This window comes from Heloderma suspectum, chromosome 5 (assembly GCF_057233095.1).
Source record: "Heloderma suspectum isolate Gila_16-S chromosome 5, 16-S_ref, whole genome shotgun sequence".
Classification (NCBI taxonomy): domain Eukaryota; kingdom Metazoa; phylum Chordata; class Lepidosauria; order Squamata; family Helodermatidae; genus Heloderma; species Heloderma suspectum.
This window is the reverse complement of record NC_139462.1, coordinates 233,716,902-233,738,721: the sequence shown is the minus strand read 5'-3', so window position 1 is coordinate 233,738,721 and position 21,820 is coordinate 233,716,902. Positions and strand designations below refer to the sequence as shown.

The 21,820-nt window shown below is 50.6% G+C and overlaps 1 protein-coding gene across 1 annotated transcript in view; it reads right to left on the bottom strand.

Moving 5' to 3' along the window:
• Positions 1-11,416: 11,416 nt before the first annotated feature.
• LOC146345364 (GTPase IMAP family member 8-like) overlaps positions 11,417-21,820 on the bottom strand; it is a 59,230-nt gene continuing 48,826 nt past the window's right edge. Inside the window, exon 5 of the mRNA XM_084860103.1 lies at positions 11,417-18,151. Coding sequence (XP_084716229.1) covers positions 17,514-18,151 — 638 coding nt within the window. The 3' untranslated portion in view covers positions 11,417-17,513. The remainder of the gene's footprint in view (positions 18,152-21,820) is intronic.

Here is a 21,820-nt window from a genome sequence, read left to right as displayed (position 1 = left end):
GGAGAAATTCTCCGCCATCCCTAATTGTTTGTTTGTTTTTAACCCAGACATGATAGGCTACATAAGTCTTTACGTAGCCTATCATGTCTATGTAAAAAAAAAACACACACACACACAGACTGCAAATGGCAGCGGCGGCAGCCGGTCAGAAGACCAGCCACCGCCGCCACCGCTGCCACCGAAGCCGCCGCTGGAGCCGCCACCGTCCGAAACATCCGCCCCAGGTAAGTCTTGTCCCAGGGGGGATCCGCGGGGGGCGGGGGGGCAGGCCATTCCGCAATGGATTTTGGGGGGCCGAATGCCAGTGCCGAATGCCTGCTCACCAAGATCCGTGGCGGAATTCTCTGACATCCTTAAGGATGGGTTATCACGTTGTCTGAACACAGTACGTTTCTGCAGGGTTGCTCGCTAACCATGCAATGTGGCTTGTTAACTAACCTGAACAACCCAACAAGACATGGTTTCTCAAGGTGAATAAAAGGAAAATAAACCACAGTGCATGGTTAACAAGCCACCCTGCAGAAAATACACTGTGTTCAGACAACATGTTAACCCACCCTGCAGTAAACTTGCTGCCTTCAGGCAACGCAATAACCCATGGTGGGTTAGCGTGTTGTGTGAACCCTTTGCGTCTCAGATTGTGAGCTTATTTTTTTTCCTTTTTGCATGAAAATCCATACATATTTTCCCCAATGTACGTACCTATTGTGCACATGTTTAAAATTTATGCTGTTTAAAACATAAGCATGCTTTTGAACACGTTGCATGGGGGGGGGGGTTTCCAAGAATCACATTGCAAGCCCGGTACTGTAGTGACTTTTACCGCAGATTGTGTCTCAGTCTGTCTTCAGTCTGGAAGGTTCGACCTGGGTGAAATCCTGATCAAAACCAAAATGAAATGAATTTCTCATACATCCCTAGTGCAGCCTGACTCTGCAACAGATGCCATGACAATGGGGAGTGTAGCTTCAGATCTGGCCCAGCTGCAAGATAAGGCGTCATGCCAGACCATTTTTTATTGCCCAAGGTGGTGGCTAAAGGTTCAGGTCAGGAATGGTGCGCACAAGAGGTGCATTAATTAGGCCTACCCTGGTATTGTAAGCAGGCCCTAGCTGACAAGACCTTGCAGAGATCAACATCTTTAATGGGTATTTACCAGATCTGAATTCTCTTGGTAAGTCTATGAACTCTTGTTTATGATAATTTAATATGAAACCGCTGGGGGAGGTTGTCCAGAGTTATGGACTGAGGTGTTATCAACATGCAGGTGACACCCAGCTCTATCTCTCCTTTTTATCAAATCCAGGTGAGGCAGTGGGCATTCTGAGCCAGTTCCTGGGTGCAGTAATGGGCTGGATGGGAGCCAGTCAACTGAGGCTCAGTCCAGACAAGACGGAGGTACTGTTAGAGGTTGCTTCGTCTGCCTGGCTAAGTGATGTTTAGCCTGTTCTAGAGGGGTTGCACTCCCCCTAAAGTATCAGGTTCATAGTTTGGGGGTGCTCTTGGATCCAGCATTGTCACTGGAGTAGGGATGTCAGAGAATTTTGCCACGAATCTCGGGGAGGCCGAATGCCAGCACATTCAGCCCCCCGAAATCAGTGGCGGAACGGTCTGCCCCCCCGCCCCCCCCCCGGGACGGGACTTACCTTCGGCGAACCTTCCTGGCAGCAGCGGCTCCGGTGGTGGTTCTGCGGCAGCGGCTGCGGCGGCCAGTCTTCCGACCGGCTGCCACCGCCGCCATTTCCAGTTAAAAAAAACAAAAAAATGTGATAGGTTATGTAAAGATTTACATAGCCTATCATGGCTACATTTTTTAAAAAAACACCGTGATAGGCTACATAAATGTTTACGTAGCCTATCACGGCTGATTTGAAAGAAAAAAAAACCCGCGCGTACGCAAATGGCAGTGCCCATGGGCGCCGCCATTTGCATTCCTTATTTTGGCACGTCTTAGTCTACATAAACATTTACGTAGACTAAGACAGCGAAAATGAGGGGAACGCAAATAGCGTAGACGCTACGCTATTTGCGTTCCCCTTATTTTCGCTGTCATAGTCTACATAAATGTTTATGTAGACTAAGACGTGCCAAAATAAGGAACACAAATGGCGGCGGCCATGGCCGCCATCATTTGCGTACGCACGTTTTTGGTGGGGGGGGGTTAAATCAGCCGTGATAGGCTACGTAAACATTTATGTAGCCTATCACAGCTGACCGCAGGGACGCAAATGGCGGTGGCTATGGCCACCGCCATTTGCGGAGCCAGACGGCCAGGATTCGGGGAGAGGGACGGAGCGCCTCCCCGCCGGCCAGAATTTTGGGGGGGAGGGACGGAGCGCCTCCCCCTCCAGCCAGAATTTCGGGGGGAGGGACGGAGCGCCTCCCCCCACCGCAAATGTCACCCTTCAAAAAGGTAAGTGACTTTCATACATCCCTACACTGGAGGCACAAGTAGCCTCAGTGGCACGGGGCACCTTTGATCATTTTAGGCTGATATATCTGCTACGTCTTTCTCTGGACAGAGAGAGCCCAGCTACAATTATCATGCTCTGACAACCTCTCGTTTGGATTACTGCAGTATGTTATACGTAGGGCTGCCTTCGAAAGCAGTCTGGAAACTTCAGCTGGTCCAAAACAGGGCAGAAAGACTATTAACAGGGACCGGCCAATGTGGTCATATTATGACAGTACTCTTTCATATGCGTTGGCTGCCGGTCCATTTTTGGACCTGATTCAAAGTGCTGGTACAAACATTCAAAGCCCTAAATGGCTGGGGGCCAGGCTACCTGAAGGATCATCTCCTCCCATATACAACTGCCCAGACCCTAAGATCAGCTTCAGCAGTCCTTCTCCAGGACCCCCTGCCAAAGGAAGTGAAGTGGATGGCTTCTAAGAAGAGGGCCTTTTCTGTTGTGGCACCCCAGTTGTGGAATGAGTTTCCCAGAGAGGTTACCTGGTGCCTACATTGTACTTGTTTCAGTGCCAGGTGGAGACCTTTTTATTGTCCCAGGCATTTTAGTTTTTCAGTTTATTTTTATCTGGTATTGTATTTTAAATTTTTGCACTGCTGCTAGTTCTGTTTGTGTTTCTGTCTGTGGTGGTGGTTTCTGTTGAACTATGGCAAAGCTCTTCTTTCAGTTCCATGTATTTTTCCCATGTGCACAAAGCACTGTGCAGCACATCCAATCGGAGTAGGGGAGCCTTCTTTGCCTTCGGGTGCTCTCACTGCGGTTGTTCAAATGCCAGGTGCTCTTTCTTGGTATTGGTGTGCAGTCACTGAAATTACATACCAGTAGACGCAAATGTGACATGACATTTCAGTCTGGAGACTCACTATTCACTTCCAGAAAGGCAATGCAAATAATGCGGTCCACAGGAATGAATCTGACACTGGATATGACACTTCTGCTGCCCGCTTGCTGACCGCCAATCTGCCGCACTGCTAAGTTGCGATCCTGATCTCTTTTTCAGGCACTGAACTTTGCAGCCTCAAGGTGGAAATGAAACGGTATATTCAGGCAGTGGTGAAAACTCATCATGACATATAATGGCAGCTTTGCTGGACAGCGATTTGCCTACTGATAGTAAAGTCGAGGAGGGCAGCATTGTGAGTGGAATCCCACCACAGCTAGCGTCAGAAATTCAAGAGCAGCCAGCACCGCTGGTCTCTTCACCAGGAGTGGATGGCGAGGGGGGTGGGGGGAGGGGGAGCAGGAGCAGGATATTGTTGTGGCCGGTGCTGGGGATGACTTCCCCAATCACGCATCGTTCGCGTTGTTTCATGAATGAGCCAATTTCTGTTTTGCATTTGTTAATGACATTTGCTTGCCTGTGCATCATGTATGTTCCACCAGCACCTCCCCTTCTCTCCTCCTCTCTGTTTGTTTGCACATTTCAAGCAGGCAGGCCCGGTTTTGTCAGCTGCGGATCCTCCTTTCCATATCATTCATTATCAGCTGGCCGCCCTGCCCCACTTCTGTGGCTTTGCTTGAAGCTGAACAGCATGTTCTCATCCTTACCTGAACTGTATTGATCATGTAATGTTGCCTTCCTCCTTTGTTGTTCAGTCGTTCAGTCGTGTCCGACTCTTGGTGACCCCATGGACCATAGCACACCAGGCCTTCCTGTCCTGCGCTCTCTCCCGGAGCGTGCTCAAGTTCATATTCATTGCATCCGTGATGCTATCTAGCCATCTCATCCTCTGCCGTCCCCTTCTCCTTTTGCCTTCAGTCTTTCCCAGCATCAGGGTCTTTTCCAGGGAGTTTTCTCTTCGCATTAGGTGGCCAAAATATTGGAGCTTCAGCTTCATTATCTGTCCTTCCAATGAGCAGTCAGGGTTGATTTCCTTTAGGATGGACTGATTTGACCTCCTTGCAGTCCAGGAGACTCGTAAGAGTCTTCTCCAGCACCACAGTTCGAAAGCATCAATTCTTCGGCGCTCAGCCTTCCTTATAGTCCAGCTCTCACAGCCATACATTACTACTGGGAAAACCATAGCTTTGATTAGACGGACCTTTGTCGGCAAGGTGATGTCTCTGCTTCTTACTATGCTGTCTAGATTTGCCATAGCTTTCCTCCCAAGGAGCAAGCGTCTTTTAATTTCATGGCTACAGTCACCTTCTGCGGTGATCTTGGAGCCCAAGAAAGTAAAATCTGTCACTGCTTCCATTTCTTCCCCTTCCATATGCCAGGAAGTGATGGGGCCAGATGCCATGATCTTCGTTTTTTTAATGTTGAGTTTCAAACCAGCTTTTGCACTCTCCTCTTTCACCCTCAACAAGAGGCTCTTGAGATCCTCTTCGCTTTCTGCCATTAGGGTGGTATCGTCTGCATATCGGAGGTTGTTGATAATTCTCCCGGCAATCTTAATTCCGACCTCTGATTCATCCAACCCGGCATTTCTCATGATGTACTCTGCATATAAGTTAAATAAGCAGGGTGACAATATGCAGCCTTGTCGTACTCCTTTCCCAATTTTGAACCACTCGGTTGTTCCATGTCTGGTTCTTACTGTTGCTTCTTGACCCTCGTACAGGTTTCTCAGGAGACAGGTAAGGTGGTCTGGTACTCCCATCACTTTAAGAATTTGCCACAGTTTGTTGTGATCCACACAATCAAAGGCTTTAGCGTAGTCAATGAAGCAGAAATAGACGTTTTTCTGGAATTCTCTTGCTTTCTCCATGATGCAGCCAATGTTGGCGATTTGATCTCTAGTTCCTCTGCCTCTTCTAAACCCAGCTTGTACTTCCGGTAGTTCTCGGTTCGCATACTGCTGAAGCCTAGCTTGTAGGATTTTGAGCATCACCTTGCTGGCATGTGAAATGAGCGCAATTGTGCGGTAGTTTGAACACTCTTTGGCGTTGCCCTTCTTTGGAATTGGAATGTAAACTGACCTTTTCCAGTCTTGTGGCCACTGTTGAGTGTTCCAGATTTGTTGGCATATTGAATGCAGCACTTTAACAGCATCATCTTTTAGGATTTTAAATAGCTCGGCTGGAATACTGTCATCTCCGCTAGCTTTGTTGTTACTAATGCTTCCTAAGGCCCACTTGACTTCACTCTCGAGGATGTCCGGCTCAAGTTCAGTGACCGCACTATCATGGCTATCAGGGACATTCAGATCTTTCCTGTAGAGTTCTTCTGTGTATTCTTGCCACCTCTTCTTAATCTCATCTGCTTCTGTTAGGTCCCTGCCTTCTTTGTCCTTGATCATGCCCGTCTTTGCACAAAACGTTCCCTTGAGATCTCCAATTTTCTTGAAGAGATCTCTAGACTTTCCCATTCTGTTGTTTTGCTCGATTTCTTTGCATTGTTCATTTAAGAAGGCCTTCTTGTCTCTCCTTGCTATTCTCTGGAACTCTGCATTCAGTTGGTTATATCTTCCCCTTTCTCCCTTGCTTTTCGCTTCCCTTCTTTCCTCAGCTACTTGTAAAGCCTCATCAGACAGCCACTTGGCTTTCTTGCATTTCTTTTTCTTTGGGACGGATTTCGTTGCTGCCTCCTGAACAATGTTACGGACCTCCGTCCATAGTTCCTCAGGCACTCTGTCTATCAGGTCTAATCCCTGAAATCTATTCCTCACCTCCACTGTATATTCATCAGGGATATGATTTAGGTCATACCTGAACAGTTTAGTGGTTTTCCCGACGTTCTTCAATTTCAGCCGAAATTTTGCAAGAAGCAGCTCATGATCTGAGCCACAGTCAGCTCCAGGTCTTGTTTTTACTGACTGTATGGAGCTTCTCCATCTTTGGCTGCAAAGGACATAATCAATCTGATTTCGATATTGACCATCTGGTGACGTCCATGTGTAGAGTCGCCTCTTGTGCTGTTGGAAAAGAGTGTTTGCTATGATCAGCGTGTTCTCTTGGCAAAACTCGATTAGCCTTTGTCCTGCTTCATTTTGTACACCAAGGCCATGCCTGCCTGTTATCCCGGTGATTTCTTGATTTCCTACTTTAGCATTCCAATCCCCTATGATGAAGAGGACATCTTTTTTTGGTGTTAGTTCTAGAAGGTGTTGTAAGTCTTCATAGAACCGATCAACCTCAGCTTCTTCGGCCTCAGTGGTTGGGGCATAGACTTGAATTACTGTGATGTTGAATGGTTTGCCTTGGATTCGTACTGAGATCATTCTATCATTTTTAAGATTGTACCCCAGTACTGCTTTTCCCACCCATTTGTTGACTATGAGTGCTACTCCATTTCTTGTAAGGGATTCTTGCCCACAATAGTAGATATGATGGTCACCTGAATTAAATTCGCCCATGCCTGTCCATTTTAGTTCGCTAATTCCCAAGATGTCGATGTTCAATCTTGCCATCTCATGTTTGACCACCTCCAGCTTACCTTGATTCATTGATCTGACATTCCAGGTTCTTAAACAATATTGTTCTTTACAGCATCGGATTTTCTTTTCACCACCAGACACATCCACAGCTGAGTGTCCTTTCGGCTTTGGCCCAGCCGCTTCACTCTTTCTGGCGCTACTTGGAAATACCCTCTGCTCTTCCCCAGTAGCATACTGGACACCTTCCGACCTGAGGGGCTCATCTTCCGGCGTCATCTCTTTTAGCCTTGTGATACGTTCCATGGGGTTTTCTTGGCAAGAATACTGGAGTGGGTTGCCATTTCCTTCTCCAGTGGACCACATTTTGTCAGAACTCTCTGCCATGACCTGTCCGTCTTGGGTGGCCCTGCACGGCATAGCTTATGGCTTCACTGAGTTACGCAAGCCCCTTCGCCACAACAAGGCAGTGATCCATGAAGGGGATCACTTCCTCCTATTTCATAATAAATAAGTGGTTTGCTTGTTTGTTTTCAGAGATGGACACTGCTCTTCCTTAGGTATGCAAAATGTCACCATCATGGCTGACATCAGTCTTCTTGGATGCAGGGGAGAAAGGGACATCATCTCCTTGTGAGAACTGTTTTCCCTTCACTGCGTGAGGGTGGTTGGGGTGGCAGGGTGCATGTCATGGGTATAATGATGATGAGTGGGGGGGGCTGAGCCAGGGGGCAGGGCTGGGGGGGAGCGCAGGCCCCTGAGGGCAGGTGGGGTCTCCAAACAAGGTCTTACACACACCTTGGCAACACCCTTACAGCAGCAGCAGTGCCAGTTGTTTCCGCGAGCGCCTTCGCACTTCACAGTCGGGAGGTGCTGACTGGGACTGGAGGCAGAGCGGCACTGTGGAAATTGTTCCTTCTGAAGAATACCATTTTTTATGCCAAATCTAAGCTCCCCAGCCAGAAATCATCCTGATTCCCTACTGGACTGAATATTGAAGCCTGACCTTTGTACTTTAAAGGTAAGATGTACGTTAAATGATTTGTTGTGAATGTGCTTCATATATGCCCTAATGTGCTTTGTATGTGTCATTCATGTGAGTGCGTGTAGTGGATGAGGAGGTGCAGGGAATGCTGATCAAATTTGCAGATGACACAAAATTGGGTGGGATAGCAAATACCTGGGAAGACAGAAACAGAATTCAAAGCGGTCTTGATAGGCTGGAGCGCTGGGCAGAAAACAACAGAATGACATTTAATTAGGGGTGTCAGAGAATTTCTCGCCGAAACTTCGGGGGGGCGAGTGCCAACGTATTCGGCCCCCCGAAGTAGTTTCGGGGAGAAATTCTCCGCCCCCCCCGCCCCCGCACCCCCCCCCCGGGATGGGACTTACCTTTCCCGAATGTCGCTCCCGGTGGCGGGTCGCAGCGGCGGTTTGGCAGGGCTTCAACAGGGGCGGGGGCGGCAGCCGATCTTTCGACCGGCTGCCGCCGCCGCCTTTCCAAGAAAAGTTAAAAAAAAAAAATGCCCCCGTGATAGGCTACGTGATGATTAACGTAGCCTATCACGGCTAGATTTGCAAAGTCAGCCATGATAGGCTACGTAAATCGTCACGTAGCCTATCACGGGGGCATTTTGTTTTGTTTTTTAACTTTTTATTTCGCGGCCGGGCGAGGCGAGGCACCTCCTCCCCGGCCTGAATTTTGGCCGGGCGAGGCAGGAAGCCTCCCCCCCAGCCTGAATTTCGGCCGGGCGAGGCGGGAAGCCTCCCCCCCCAGGCCTGAACTTCGGGGGGAGCAGCGAAGCGCCTCCCCCCCACCGCGAAGCAAGCTGCGAGACCAGGTAAGTGACTTTCGTACACTCCTACATTTAATAGAGATAAATGCCAAGTTCTGCACCTAGGCAAAAGAAACCAAATGCACAATGACAAGATGGGGGATAATGGGCTCAACAATACTACAAACGAGAAGGATCTTGGAATTGCTGTAGATCACAAGCTGAATATGAGCCAACAAGGTGATGTGGTTGCAAAAAAGGCAAATGCTATTTTGAGCTGCATTAATAGAAGCATAGCTTCCAAATCCCAAGAAGTACTAGTCCCCCTCTACTCAGCACTGGTTAAGCCTCATCTGGAGCACTGTGTCCAGTTCTGGGCACCACACCTTAAGAAGGATGCAGATTGCAGACAAACTGGAGAGGGTTCAGAGGAGGGCAGCAAAGATGATCAGGGGACTGGAAACAAAGCCCTATGAGGATAGACTGAAAGAACTGGGCATTTTTAGCCTTGAGAAGAGAAGACTGAGGGGAGATAGGATAGCGCTCTTCAAGTACTTTCAAGGTTGCCCCAGAGAGGAAGGCCAGGATCTCTTCTCGGTCATCCCAGAGTACAGGACATGGAATAATGGGCTCAAGTGACAGGAAGCCATATTCTGGCTGAACATCAGGAGAAACGTCTGTTAGAGTATTGACTGTTAGAGCAATATGACAATGGAATCATAGAATCATAGAACAGTAGAGTTGGAAGGGGCCTACAAGGCCATCGAGTCCAACCCCCTGCTCAATGCAGGAATCCAAGTCAGAGCATCCCTGGCTAATGGCTGTCCAGCCTCGTCTTGAATGCCTCCAGTGTGGGAGAGCCCACCACCTCCCCAGGTAATTGGTTCCATTGTCGTATTGCTCTGACACTCAGGAAGTTTTTCCTGATGTTCAGACGGAATCTGGCTTCCTGTAACTTGAGCCCATTATTCCGTGTCCTGCACTCTGGGATGATCAAGAAGAGATCCTGGCCTTCTTCTCTGTGACAACCTTTCAAGTACTTGAAGAGTACTTTGCCTTTTTTGCAGCCACATCACGTTGTTGGCTCATATTCAGCTTGTGATCGACAACAATTCCAAGATCCTTCTCGTTCGTAGTGTGGTTGAGCCACGAACCCATTACCTAGGGAGGTGGGGGGCTCTCCCACACTGGAGGCATTCAAGACGAGGCTGGACAGCCACTTGTCAGGGATGCATAGAATCATAGAATCATAGAATAGTAGGGTTGGAAGGGGCCTACAAGGCCATTGAGTCCAACCCCTTGCTCAATGCAGGAATCCAAGTCAGAGCATCCCTGCTAGATGGCTGTCCAGCCTCGAGAAATCCCGGGTGGCTCAGAAGCATTTCCCTCGGTCTGGACCAGGCCTCCGCACCCTGGTGTTTGTGACCGAGGTTGGTCATTTCACTGAGGAAGACGATATGGCTGAAAAAAGGGTGGAGGGGATCTTTGGCCAGGAGGCCACAAAGCAGGATATGGATGTTGTATTTATCCCCAGAAAAGACTTAGAAATGGGAAGCCTGGATGAGCATAGATGACAGACAAGCAACAAACCCCGCCAGGATTTAGTCAGAAAGTGTAAAAACCATTGGAGTACTTTTGGCAACAAAGAGCAGAGGAAATGGTCAATCAAGGTGAAAAACTGTCACCTATTGATCTAATCATTAGGCCAATTGGCAAGAGTTCTTCAGCTTGAGTGGCCATTTCCAAGAGGTCCTCGTGTGTGTGTGTGTGTGTGTGTGGGGGGTCATTTTGGAGCTCTCTGCTGTCCCTTGCAGTCCTCACCATCCATCGCCGTCCGTCTGGCCATCCCCAACTCCAGATCATTTATGAACCACTTAGACAGCACTGGTCCTCCCCTTGCAGGGCCTTGAGAGACCCCACTGCTTAGTTACGTCCCTCATGGTGGGAACTGCCCACTGGTTCCTACTGTTAGCACTAGTGAGTTCTACACTAGACTGCTGTAATGCACTGTACGTGGGGCTGTCTTTGTTTGAAGACAGTTCAGAAACTTCAGCTGGTGCAGAATGTGGCTGCCTGAGTGCTGGTGGGGGTGAGGCGATTCGATCATATGATGCCTATACTGCATAGGGACAGACAAACTCAGTGGGTCCCATGCTGCACGCTGCTCACAGGGTCCCCCCTGCCCGCCTGCCCCTCCTGCCACGTGCAGCAAGCCGCCAAACTGTCTGTGGGCGCTCAGCAAGCGGCGCACGGCCTCCTGCCTTTGCCAAGCTCCGCCTTTTTTGTAAATCTTCATTTGCGCAAATGGCGGCCATAAAGCAGCCATCTATGTAAGACTGCAGGCATAAATGGACCATTTACACCTGTAATCATGCATAAATGGCCACTTTACAGCCGCAATTTGCACAAATGGGAACTTACAAAAAAGGCCGAGGCACCATTTTGCAGCTCAGCAAGGGATCAAGGATCACTGCACTTGGCTGGCTTGGTGCACGTTGAGCTGGTTCAAGCACAGCGATCTGCGGACTGGTGTCCAGGGATCCAAGCCGGCGATTTCTCACTGGGTCCCGAGCCCCAGCCAGATGCCCGTGACATCCCTAATACTGTGCCAGTTGCACTGGTTACTGGTGTGTTTCCAAGCCAGATTTAAAGTGCTGGTTTTACCCTTTAAACCCTTAAACAGTTTGGCCTTCATGCATCTCAGCCTGCCCGCACTTTAAGATCAGAAGGAAAGGCCCTTCTCATTTGCCCACCCACAAAAGCAGTTAAATGGATGACCACACATGAGAGGGCCTTCTCTGCAGTGGCCCCATACACCTTTGGAACAAGCTGCCCTCGGAGGTCCGCCATGCTCCGTCATTGCAGGCTTTCCAGAAGGCCTTGAAAACAGATTATTTTACCATGGCCTTCTCCTGATATGATTGCTGTTGTTGCTGTTACTGGGCCTGTCCGGTGAGAATTTGGACCATGGGGTGTGGAGGGGGTTTACATCTTTCTCTCCCAGTACAATCTGGTGAAATTTAACTCCTCCCCATGTTGTTCCCTGGGAGGGAAGCTTCCCTTGGTGGCAAATGTATCAGTGTATGTGGGGCGGGGGGGGGGGAGCAGTGGTTGGAGGGAGCCCTACACTGGTCTTGACATCCATGAGGATTTGCAGCATTTTAGTATTAAAAGGCTGATATTCTCAGGATGGCAAATTCAGGGTCAGCTGGAGGCAGCGGTTCTGAGGCCTTGCCTGGGCGTGCTCTGCCATGCGTTCACTGTGGGAGGCATTGGTGGAGGGAACTCCCAGCTGATCATCTTGGAGGGCAAAGGACAGGGATGTGCCCCTCGCCATTCCACTGGCCTCCTCTTGCCAGGAGAATGACAGGATCCGCTGCGTTGTGAGACACGCTGGGAACCTTTCCTGTTCTCTCGGTGCTTCATCGTGTCACACTTCTTCCTCCTGTTCAAATGGCACACTCGCGTCTGCTCTCCAGGTCAGCAGCTAGCCCTGTGGGAGGGCCAGTCTGAGGAGGGCATGCAGGTGGCGGGCAGTTTCCATCCCCGGCACGTCTTTCAACGGGGGCGTTCCAGTGCACCATCTCCGCCGGCCCTTCGCTCCCATCCCGCCATCCCATTCCTTGGCATCCAACCCCTTGCCCTGGTCCTTCTCCCATTGATCCCCATCTCTCTCTCACCGCCCCCACCGCACCATCCCTCCAGCCCACCCCCTGCTCCGACCCTCAGGCTGCGGGTAGCACGGGCCTGGAGCCGCAGCACAGGGAGGGCCGAGTGGCCCAGCCCCAGGGACCGTCGTCATGCCGGCTCTGTAGGGGCAGCAGGTGACTGCTGGTGGCAGGTGCCCGCTCGTGAAGCCCTGGGTGGCGGGGCCTGCCATGGCAGTGCTCCGCAGCCTGATTCATTCCTTGCGCGGGAGACCCTCCAGCACCCTGTGTCTTGGGGGTCGGGTCTGTCTCCCGCTTCATGGGACAGCGACCTTCCTCTGTTAGAAAAAGGGAAGTCATGAGAGATTGTCGAGACAGTCGCATAAGCATAATCAGAAATAAACATGTTGACACAATCATGTTCTACATCTGCTAGTCATGCTCTGATGAGTCAGCCAGCGGCTCAGTCAACTGAAATGTCTTATCACTAACGGAAAGTTGTATGGGGGGGGGGGTAATAAAAGACTTGTGCATGCTTAGCTCGGGGTCCAGACTGCTTTGCTCTGCACCTGTTTTGCAAAACAACCAATAAAATAGTGTTGGATCCACTGCTGCCTGCCAGGCATCCTTTCTTTCAACCAGAAGCAAGAAGTTTTTATCTAACACTCTGTGCAGCATGCAGTTTGGATCTCTGATGGCCACCCTATCAAGGCTATCAAGGCGGCAGCAGCAGCCAAGAAAGTAGTGGAGCAACGTCGGAGAGAAGCTAAAGGGGCCTCCTGTGTGCTGTTTCTGGGAATTCCCATGGTTAGAAATAACTCCCCACCCAGGAACGAAAAGTGTGTCTCCTCGCTGATAAAATAAGAGAGGGTTCCTGCTTAGTGTGTGTGTGTGTGTGTGTGTGTGCGCGCGCGCGTGGCCCAGGTCATTGCAAAGGCTGTTCTATGCTCTGCTTGCATTGCTTCTCAGTGAACAACACAGCGTTTGCTTCTCTGCTCTTTACGAAACAGAAAATGTCCCACCTGATGGTTTGTTTTTGTCTTACATGAGAGTTATTTCACATCTAGAGTGTAACATGTGCAATGTGAATGCAACCCCAGCAGGCTTGTAAGCGCATGTGACATGCAGGCGCACTCATCAGGGTCCACTCAGCGGCAACTGTGGACCATAGTTGCAAAATGTCTGGAAAAGGGTAGGAAGAGGGACCCTCCATATATATCAAAGACCCAGGACTGGGTGAACAGCATATAAATGTTCTTACAAAGTATTGAGCAGTTAATGAATATGTTCTTGCATATACGCTGTCCTTGCATATACACTGCAAGGAGCAGCTTATTAACTTGGATCTGTAGGAGAAGATAAAGGGAAATACGGAGGTGAGGACGTTATGGATGCTGAATAAGGAAATAAGGAGGTTGCTAGAGATCTGGCCAACCAAGTGGGAGGCCAGGACAGAATGGGGAAAACTCGAAAAGTAGATGGCATGGGATTTGAGCAACTTGAGGGGAAAGCAGAGATGTATAGCAGTGCAACCAGGAACATTGGAGAGAAACCTAAACGGAGGTGGCGATATATACCGATTACAGAGAAGAGAGGAAGGCTCTTTCTTGGGCATTGTGGTGATCCAGGAGTTCCTTGCGTAAAGGGCTAGGAAGGGTTTCTTCTCTACAAAGTTTTCTAGGCACAAACAGCTTGCACATTCATTTTCGTAGGGAATGGGTTTACTTAGACCAAAGGCACAGCAGAGAATCTAGGATGCTGCGGGGATCTAGATTTTCCCACCGCGGGCGACAAGCGCAAACGCCATGCAGGGCAAGCGGTGTGCAGAAAAGCCCCAGTGCCAGGGCCAGAGGAAGGCAGCAGATCTTTCTGGGCAAAGCAGCAAGAGGCGTGGGAGAGAAGCAGGGATCTGTGGCCCTCGGAATGTGGGCAGGCATCGGAGCAGGGAAGCGCTAGGAAAGCATCACGAGAAACGAGCAAACCCCAGTTTAATTCTTAGGGCTGAGCTGAAACCCACAAGCACGTCAGGCCTCCTGAACAGAAACAATGGACACGTGGTGCCCGGTAGGGATGGGGGAGAATTCCGCCACGGACTCCAGTGAGGCCGGATTCTTTAGAATCCAGCCCCCCGGAGTCTGTGGCGGAACGGCCTCCCCCCCTGCCACCCCGCGGAATCCCCCCGGGACGGATCTACCTGGTGGCGGATGCGGCAGCAGCAGATGAAGCGGCGGATGACGTGGTGGCGGCTTCGGCCGCTGCCGGGCTGCTGTGGCCACAAATGGCGGCCGTCGTAGCGGCCGCCATTTGCATCCCTGGTTTAGCCGTGATAGGCTGTGTAAATATATACGTAGCCTACCACAGGCTAGCGTAGGGACGCAAATGGCGGCCCCTACGCAGGATGCCATTTGTGTCCGCAGCAGCCAGGCAGCGGATGGAGGCCCTACTGTGGATTGGCCCAGCAGGTGGCTCCGCGGACTGGCTGCGGAGCAGAGCCGGACGGGCAGGATTCCGGGGGGGGGAGGAATGGATCGCCTCCCCCCCCATCGAGGATTCCAGGGGGAAGAACGGATCGCCTCCCCCCACCTGCAGACCCCGGCGGAGCCAGCAAGCGGGGTTTCGTACACCCCTAGTGCCCAGCTCCCAGGCCAGTTGTACTGTTTTAGACAAAGGTTATCTTCCAGAACCCACATGAATCCTGAGCCACGGCATGAGGGCAAAGTCCAGTACATGTACCATGTGCACAGTACCTGTGCTTAGAGAGCAAGCCTGTCTGGGCTCCCCTGTAACACTGCAAGCAAATACCCAGAGCCCTGCGGGGAGGATTGGAGAGGGAGAGGCAGGCAAAGGCTCCAGTGTCCGAGCTGCTGCTGAAATGTCTGGGACTGAGCCGCTCCTCAGCATGCTTCCAGACAAGGCTTTTACTGAGTAATCACACTGGCTCATTCTCAGACCTTTACAGGGGCCCAAACGTTGCCGTCATCCACTCCATAACCCTCCCATGTTTCCCCATCTTCTTCTCTCCCATCTTCTCTCTTACTTCAGAAAATCCATTAAAGAGAAAAAGTTGAGATAGCTGCATGAGGCCTTCGCATAAGTAGCACTAAGAGCAACTGATCTGGAAGCACCTTTACTACTCCAGCATGCAAAACAGCTGTGCACCCTCCCTCCCTCCCTCCCTCCCTCCCTCTCTCTCTCACACACACACACACACACACACACCCCTCTCTTGCATAAGCCCCTCCCCATACGTAAATATTTACATAGGCTATTACGGCGAAAAAAAGGAATGCAAATAGCGCCCACTACGCTATTTGCATCCCCCCTTTTTGTGCCGTAATAGCCTACATAAATATTTACGTAGGCTAACCCGGGGAAAAATAGGGAACGCAAATGGCGGCCGCCGTAGCCGCCGCCATTTGTGTACACTGTTGTTGTTGTTTTTTGGCTTGCCGTGTTAGGCTATGTAAATACTTACGTAGCCTATCACAGCAGCTTCGCAGGACACAAATGGCGGCCACAGCAGCTGGCTAAAAGACCAGCCACCGCCGCTGCTGCAGCTGCCACTGCCGCCGCCGGAACCCCAGGTAAGTTTCGTACTGGGGGTATTCCGCGGGGTGGCGGGAGGCCGTTCCGCCATGGATTTCAGGGAGTCGAATGCCAGTGCATTCGGCCTCACTGAAATCCATGGCGGAATTCTCCGCCATCCCTAAGGTATTGAGAGATCACCTCTGGACAACTTCCAGATGGATAGTTGTGACAGTCCATAGCAGCAAACAAGCTGTGACATCTGCTACTGCATCAGCAAGTGGGGAAAATGGGGTGGGAAGGGGCATCCGTTTTTAGAAGGCCCACTGAAATTTCCCACTGAAATTTCAGGTCATTCATTCATTCATTCATTCCAGTTCTATGCCACCTAATAGCTGAAGCTCCTTGGGCAGTTCCCCAAAATTAAAACCATAAAATACACCATGATTAAATAAAAGCTTAAAAGCTTAAAACTACAGTATAAAATTAAATTAAAAACCAAAATAAGACCCTTCCCCTCGGTGGAAGCAGTTCCTTTGATGTAACTTCCTTCATTCCATTCGTAGTGCTGCTTGTGGCTGCAGCGGAGGGATCTCCAGTGGCCAAAAGCCTCTGACCAACATCTTCCTCCACCTCAAGCACCCCTGGAATCATGCTACTTGGTGACATGGCGTTGTTTCAGGGGACTCCTCCAGAGAAACGCTGTTCCTCCAGAACCCCCTGCCCCACGACATAGGGGCACTCTGTGGGGAGAAATGGTGACTGGAATCCTCCAGCTGCCCAGAATAGCTCTGCTGCCACCACCATCAAAAGTGGCAGTAAGAATATTAAACAAAGAAAAAGCAAGTAACGGGAACTGCTTTCCTCGCACGTAAGGAAGGACACAGAACCCTGGGGGAACATTGGCACTCCAGCTGTTCTCTCCCTTCCCCAGCCCCCACTTTTCAGGCCCAAGGTTACTTCAAAGGAACTTGCAGAGCGCTGCCTGGTGGCACCGAGAAGAGTGACAGCTCTCTTTCGGCAGGGGCACCTGAGCGTGGAGGCTTGAGCACAGAGTGCTGGGGGTGGGGCTGATATCGTCCCCCAGTGGTTCAAGCTGAGAGCTCAAACGACTGGGGATGTGGTGGAATGTGTGGCTTTGTTGATGTCGGGGGCGCCCCAGCTGACTCTTGCGGTCCCCTCCAATAGCCACCTCAGAACACAGGCGACGATTCTTTCCAAGGCTTTATTCCTTTATTACTTAATGACTCTTACAGACACTAAGCACTAGCGACTAAGCAAGGAACTGCACTGGGGTAGATGGCAGAGTAGCCTAAGCTCCAGGTAAGGCAGTTGGTCCCCGTTTGAAGGAGAACCGCGGGAAGACTCTGAACTTATGGACTATGGAGAGATCCTCCCTCTTACCCTCGGGTCCTCAGGACGCGACCATTGTTTTAGCGCCAAACGAGCGGAGCACCTCCTTTCCGCGCCCTCCATCTGTTGCCGCTCCCTGCATCTGCGCCGAGCATCCAGCAAGCCCCCCTCCAGCGCTCTCTCACTGCCAGGGTCACTGTCTTTCGCAGGAATGCTGGCAGGAGGAATCTCTGCCAGCTGCTGTGCTTGTGAGAGATGAGCGAGCTCCTCTCCCACGGATTGCTGTTCCTCCTCAGAATCAGAGCTGCTCTGGGGCTCTCTGGGCTCAGTTTCCACCCTGACAGTCAGCAAGTACCTGTGGATTCTCCTCTTCCTTTTTCTGTTCACATCCTTCAGCCTGAGCAGCCTCAGAAATTTCATCTGGCTCTACAGATTCTGTGGCAACATCTCCTCGATCTGAGAGAGCAGCTTCTCCGCTTGGGCTGCCTGCTTCTCCCCTGCTTCTCTGTTGTTGAAACCACAATACCTGCCGCTGCATTCGCCAAGCAGCTTCTGCAAGTGTTGGTTATCTGAGTGAGATATATAATCCCCCAAGCTTTCATTGCGCAAGTCTTCCATGCGGGTGAAGAGTACAAACAAGCAGTTTTGGACCTCGTTGCCAAATATCTTCTTCACCTGCTCCACCGCCTGATGGTCTTCTTCTGTGAAACGGCCCACTTGGACAACCAGCACCAGAGCGCGTGGGCGTGGGCTGGAGAGACGGAGACAGCGCTCGATCGCAGCAGGATCCTGGGGTTCATCAGAGGCAAAAATCGCTGGGGTGTCGATAACAACAATCCGCTTCTCCTTCCACTCTCTGATTCTCAGCTGGCAAGACGTTGTTACTGGGGTCAAGCTGAGTCTGGAGTCAAACCACTTTTTCCCAAGGATGGTGTTTCCAGTTGCACTTTTCCCTCCTTCTGACTTCCCAACAAGGACGATGCGCAGCTCCGATTCCTCAGAGGTCAGACTGAGGTGCTCTTGCTCTGGTGGAAGAGTCACATGTGTAATTGTGGTTGCTGTTGCTGCAAAGAGAAGAACAGAGTTGGTGGATCTAATAATCAGGGCTGTGCACTGCTTCTGATCCGGATCTGAATTCCAAGCCAAACCAGGCCAATTCGGACTGCTTCAGTTTGGATCAGAAGCAGGTCAGCATCAGTGCGAAGCAGATTGGATTGGTCCAAAGCACTTCGGAGTACTGTGGATCATTCCAGACAGCTGCTCACCCAGCTGTGCAAGCCCCCTGCTCCTTACCTGGACCCGTGGGGAGTGCCTGAAGCAACTCTTCTTCCGGAAATGAAATGTTGCATACATGACGGCCTTACAGCTGCCATTTGCACAACACGTAATTTCCAGAAAAAGACTTGCCATTTTAAAAGAAAATGGTGACTCCCTCAAAGAGGACGATGGCTGCAGGTGCTCCCCATCGGTCCAGGTAAGGAGCAGAGGGCTTGCACAGCTGGGCGGGGGGGTTACGACTTGGATGTCCAAATCTCACTTCAAATCCAGAGTCCCAAGCAGGTTGGACTGGGTCCAAATTGGGCCAAGGCAATTTGGGACCGATTTGGAAGCTCCAAATCAGCCTCCAAAACAGATGGGGGGCTCCCTGCACAGCCCTACTAATAATAACTTCTTATATGGATAAATACTTAAACTTTGCATTGTGGACTGATGAAACTATTCCTGACTGGGGCCTTCAAAAGATTTCATTGCACATCTGTATTCTGAACTGCCCCCTCCCCGCCTTCCCCCACTCCTTTCTGGTTTTCTGAACTCTCCAACCAGGACCATGTCTCCATGACAATGGAAAGAGAAGCGAATGGAGAAGTACCTGATTTTTTTTTTTAAAGGAATCAGCTTTGCTGTGAGCAGGGCTCCATGAGCAGGTTTTCTGGAGCAGTAAAAATCGCTTCACAGAACATATTTCCTGGTGGGGGTGGGGGTGGGGGTTGGAGTGAAAGTCATCTGACTGGCAGGGGCTGCTCAACCAATAAGAGAGGCTTTCCCCGCTCTTCCTTCCCTTCTCCTTTCCCCTGGAAGTCTAGATGCACCTGCATTTCAGGAGCAAGCCTCAGTGAGCACAATGGGAGTTACTTCTGAGTAGACACACATATACTTGTGCTGGGAAAGGGGGGGAGAATACAAAGAGGGAAACCAGCCCCCATTTTAACCCACAGGATCTCTATAAGGAAGGGGTGAAATAGCTACTTCCTAAGGCAATAAACCAAATGACAGAGCACTGGAGCCTTGAGACCATGCTTTACAGCACTTAGGGAATGGGGCTTTAAACTGTGCCATTTCAATTGAGGGGGATCTCTGTAAGTTCTGATGTGGGCATTCAGGGGAGAAGCCTCATTGACCACATTGGGAGTTTCTTCTGAGTAGACGCTAACTGGTTTGTGCAGGGGCAGAAAATACACAGGAAACAGCCCTTGACCAGGGCCCCAGTGAAAGGCATGCCCCTGGGCAGGGCCAGCACACCCGAGGTCAGTGTGGGGGTTGGGGCACACAGCAACTACACCGGGGAGAACCCGACTCGAGGAAAAGAATCGTCTCCAGAAATCCAGTTTTTCCCTGATAATCTCCAGGGTGGCTGCTGGACAGCCATGGTGTCATGAATCCCTCACCACCTCTGAACGCAGCCAGCTCGGAGTAAATCGCTCATGGAGACACCCCCCAGGAGTCAGGGAATAAAAACAAGACTATCTGCATACTTGGACACAACAAGCTAAAACAGAACAAGAGCCACCAGTAAGAATAGGTGATACAGAACCTGGCAGACACTCCTCACCAAGACCATTAACGCCCAACTGGCCGCTCACAATACACAGTCACCAGTGTTGGCTCCAGGTTTTTGAGGGTCTTTGGGCAAGACCCCCTCAACGGACACCCTCCCTCAGTGAGTCTACTTTCTCACCGCCGCTGTCATCAGCTGCTATTTGTCTTCCTCCTCTTTCTCGTCATTGCTTCCACTTGGCTGCTTGACAGGCAGAGAGCCAGGGAGCATATAGGCCAGGGGACCCCAAGCTTTTTGGACCCATGAGCACATTGGGGAATTCGAGAAATTGCTGTGGGTACCACCACATAAAAGCTCCCATGCGGAATGTGGCTAGTCACATAGTGCCTGCCATGGGGGCGTGCGTGAGAGAGAGAGAGAGAGAGAGAGAGAGAGAGAGAGAGAGAGAGACGCTAGAGGCTGGGAGGGAGGGGGCAGTAGCAAGGCAAAGGGGTAGGAGGAGAGAAAGAGCAGGGCTAGAGGCTGGGAGGCAAAAACAGCAAGATAAAGGGGTGAATGGGAGAGAAACAGCAAGGTTAGGGGTGAGGAAGAGAGAGAAAGAAGAAGGCTAGGGACGGGGAAGGGAGAGAAATAGCAAGGGAAAGGGATGGGTGGAGAGATAGAGCAAGGCTAGGGGCTGGAAGTGGAGAGAGAGCAAAAGGGAAAGGTCTGTGTGGTCAGAAGAAGGTTGAGTGGGCCAGGAAGCAACTCTTTCCTTTTCTTCCTGCCCACTGAGGAGTGGATGAGTGGCAGGTTCAGACACAGAACAGAGAACCTGGCGCCCTAATATTTTTAAAGGTTTTAAAAAATATTTATATTTCTCTTTTTTCATTTTTTTCTTCTTTTTATTTTTTTCTTTTGTTGAAAGTTCCCGATAAAAATTTAAAACATTGAAAAATGTTTTTGATGGGACAAGCAGTGGAGACTCTGTTTTGGATCTTCCCTTTCCAGTGAGGGTATTCTTGGTAGTTGCAATGATGTTGTGGCCAAGTTTTCTAGGGAACTGGGGTGTGGCTGTTTTAAGTCTGCCTTTAGATCTGTCCTAAGCTGAAGTGGACATTTCCTGTAAACTACCTGCCCCCTATGCACAGTTACCTGCGAGGAAGCTTCATTAAACACAGTAGGACTTACTCCCACGTTGATATGCATTGACATGGGAGTAAGGATTGTGCTGTGCAATTGTGAACTGTTTGCTCTGGGTCTTTAAAAAATACTTAGTGTTTTTACGATTGTGAGGAACAGTCCGGGGTTGCCCTGCAAAACCTCAGGTGTTCTCTGGTGTACAGTATGAAGAGCCTGCAACAGTGACAGCTGAGTGAACAGAAGATGAGGGAGCCAGGGCAAGGGCTCTTCGAAAGGCTCGAGGACTCTGAGAGAGGCAGAGGAGCTGCGGAAGAGGCAGCGGATAAAAGGCTGGATGCAGGCGAAGTGAGGGGGGCAGGGGCACCCCAACAGGGGCAAAGGAGGAAGATGGTGGGCCTGGAGAGGCGCCTGCTATTTCCCAGGAAAAGCAAGGGGATGAAAGAGATACCTGGAGACTGGGGAAGACCTACCAGCACAGGCAGCATTGAGGGGATGGATACGAAGAGGACTGGATGCAGAGGGGATTGATTAGTCCTTTAACCAACTTGCTGGACATTTGGCCTGATCTGGCAGTTACTAACCAATGGCTTACTCCCCGATGTAGGCTATCAGTCTGATTCTGCACATGCTTGACCATATTGCCTTTGGGTATTTGGTTTGATCCTGTATACACTTACATCATTCCGTGAGGGTGTACTGTGGTCCTGCCAATGCTTACCTGTATCAACTGCAGATGTGGAGCCTGGTCCTGCATTAACTTTCCTTGCCTCAGTAAACATCCACCCTGGTCCTGCAAGTACTTATCAGCAGCAGCACACAGACCATCAGTCAAGAT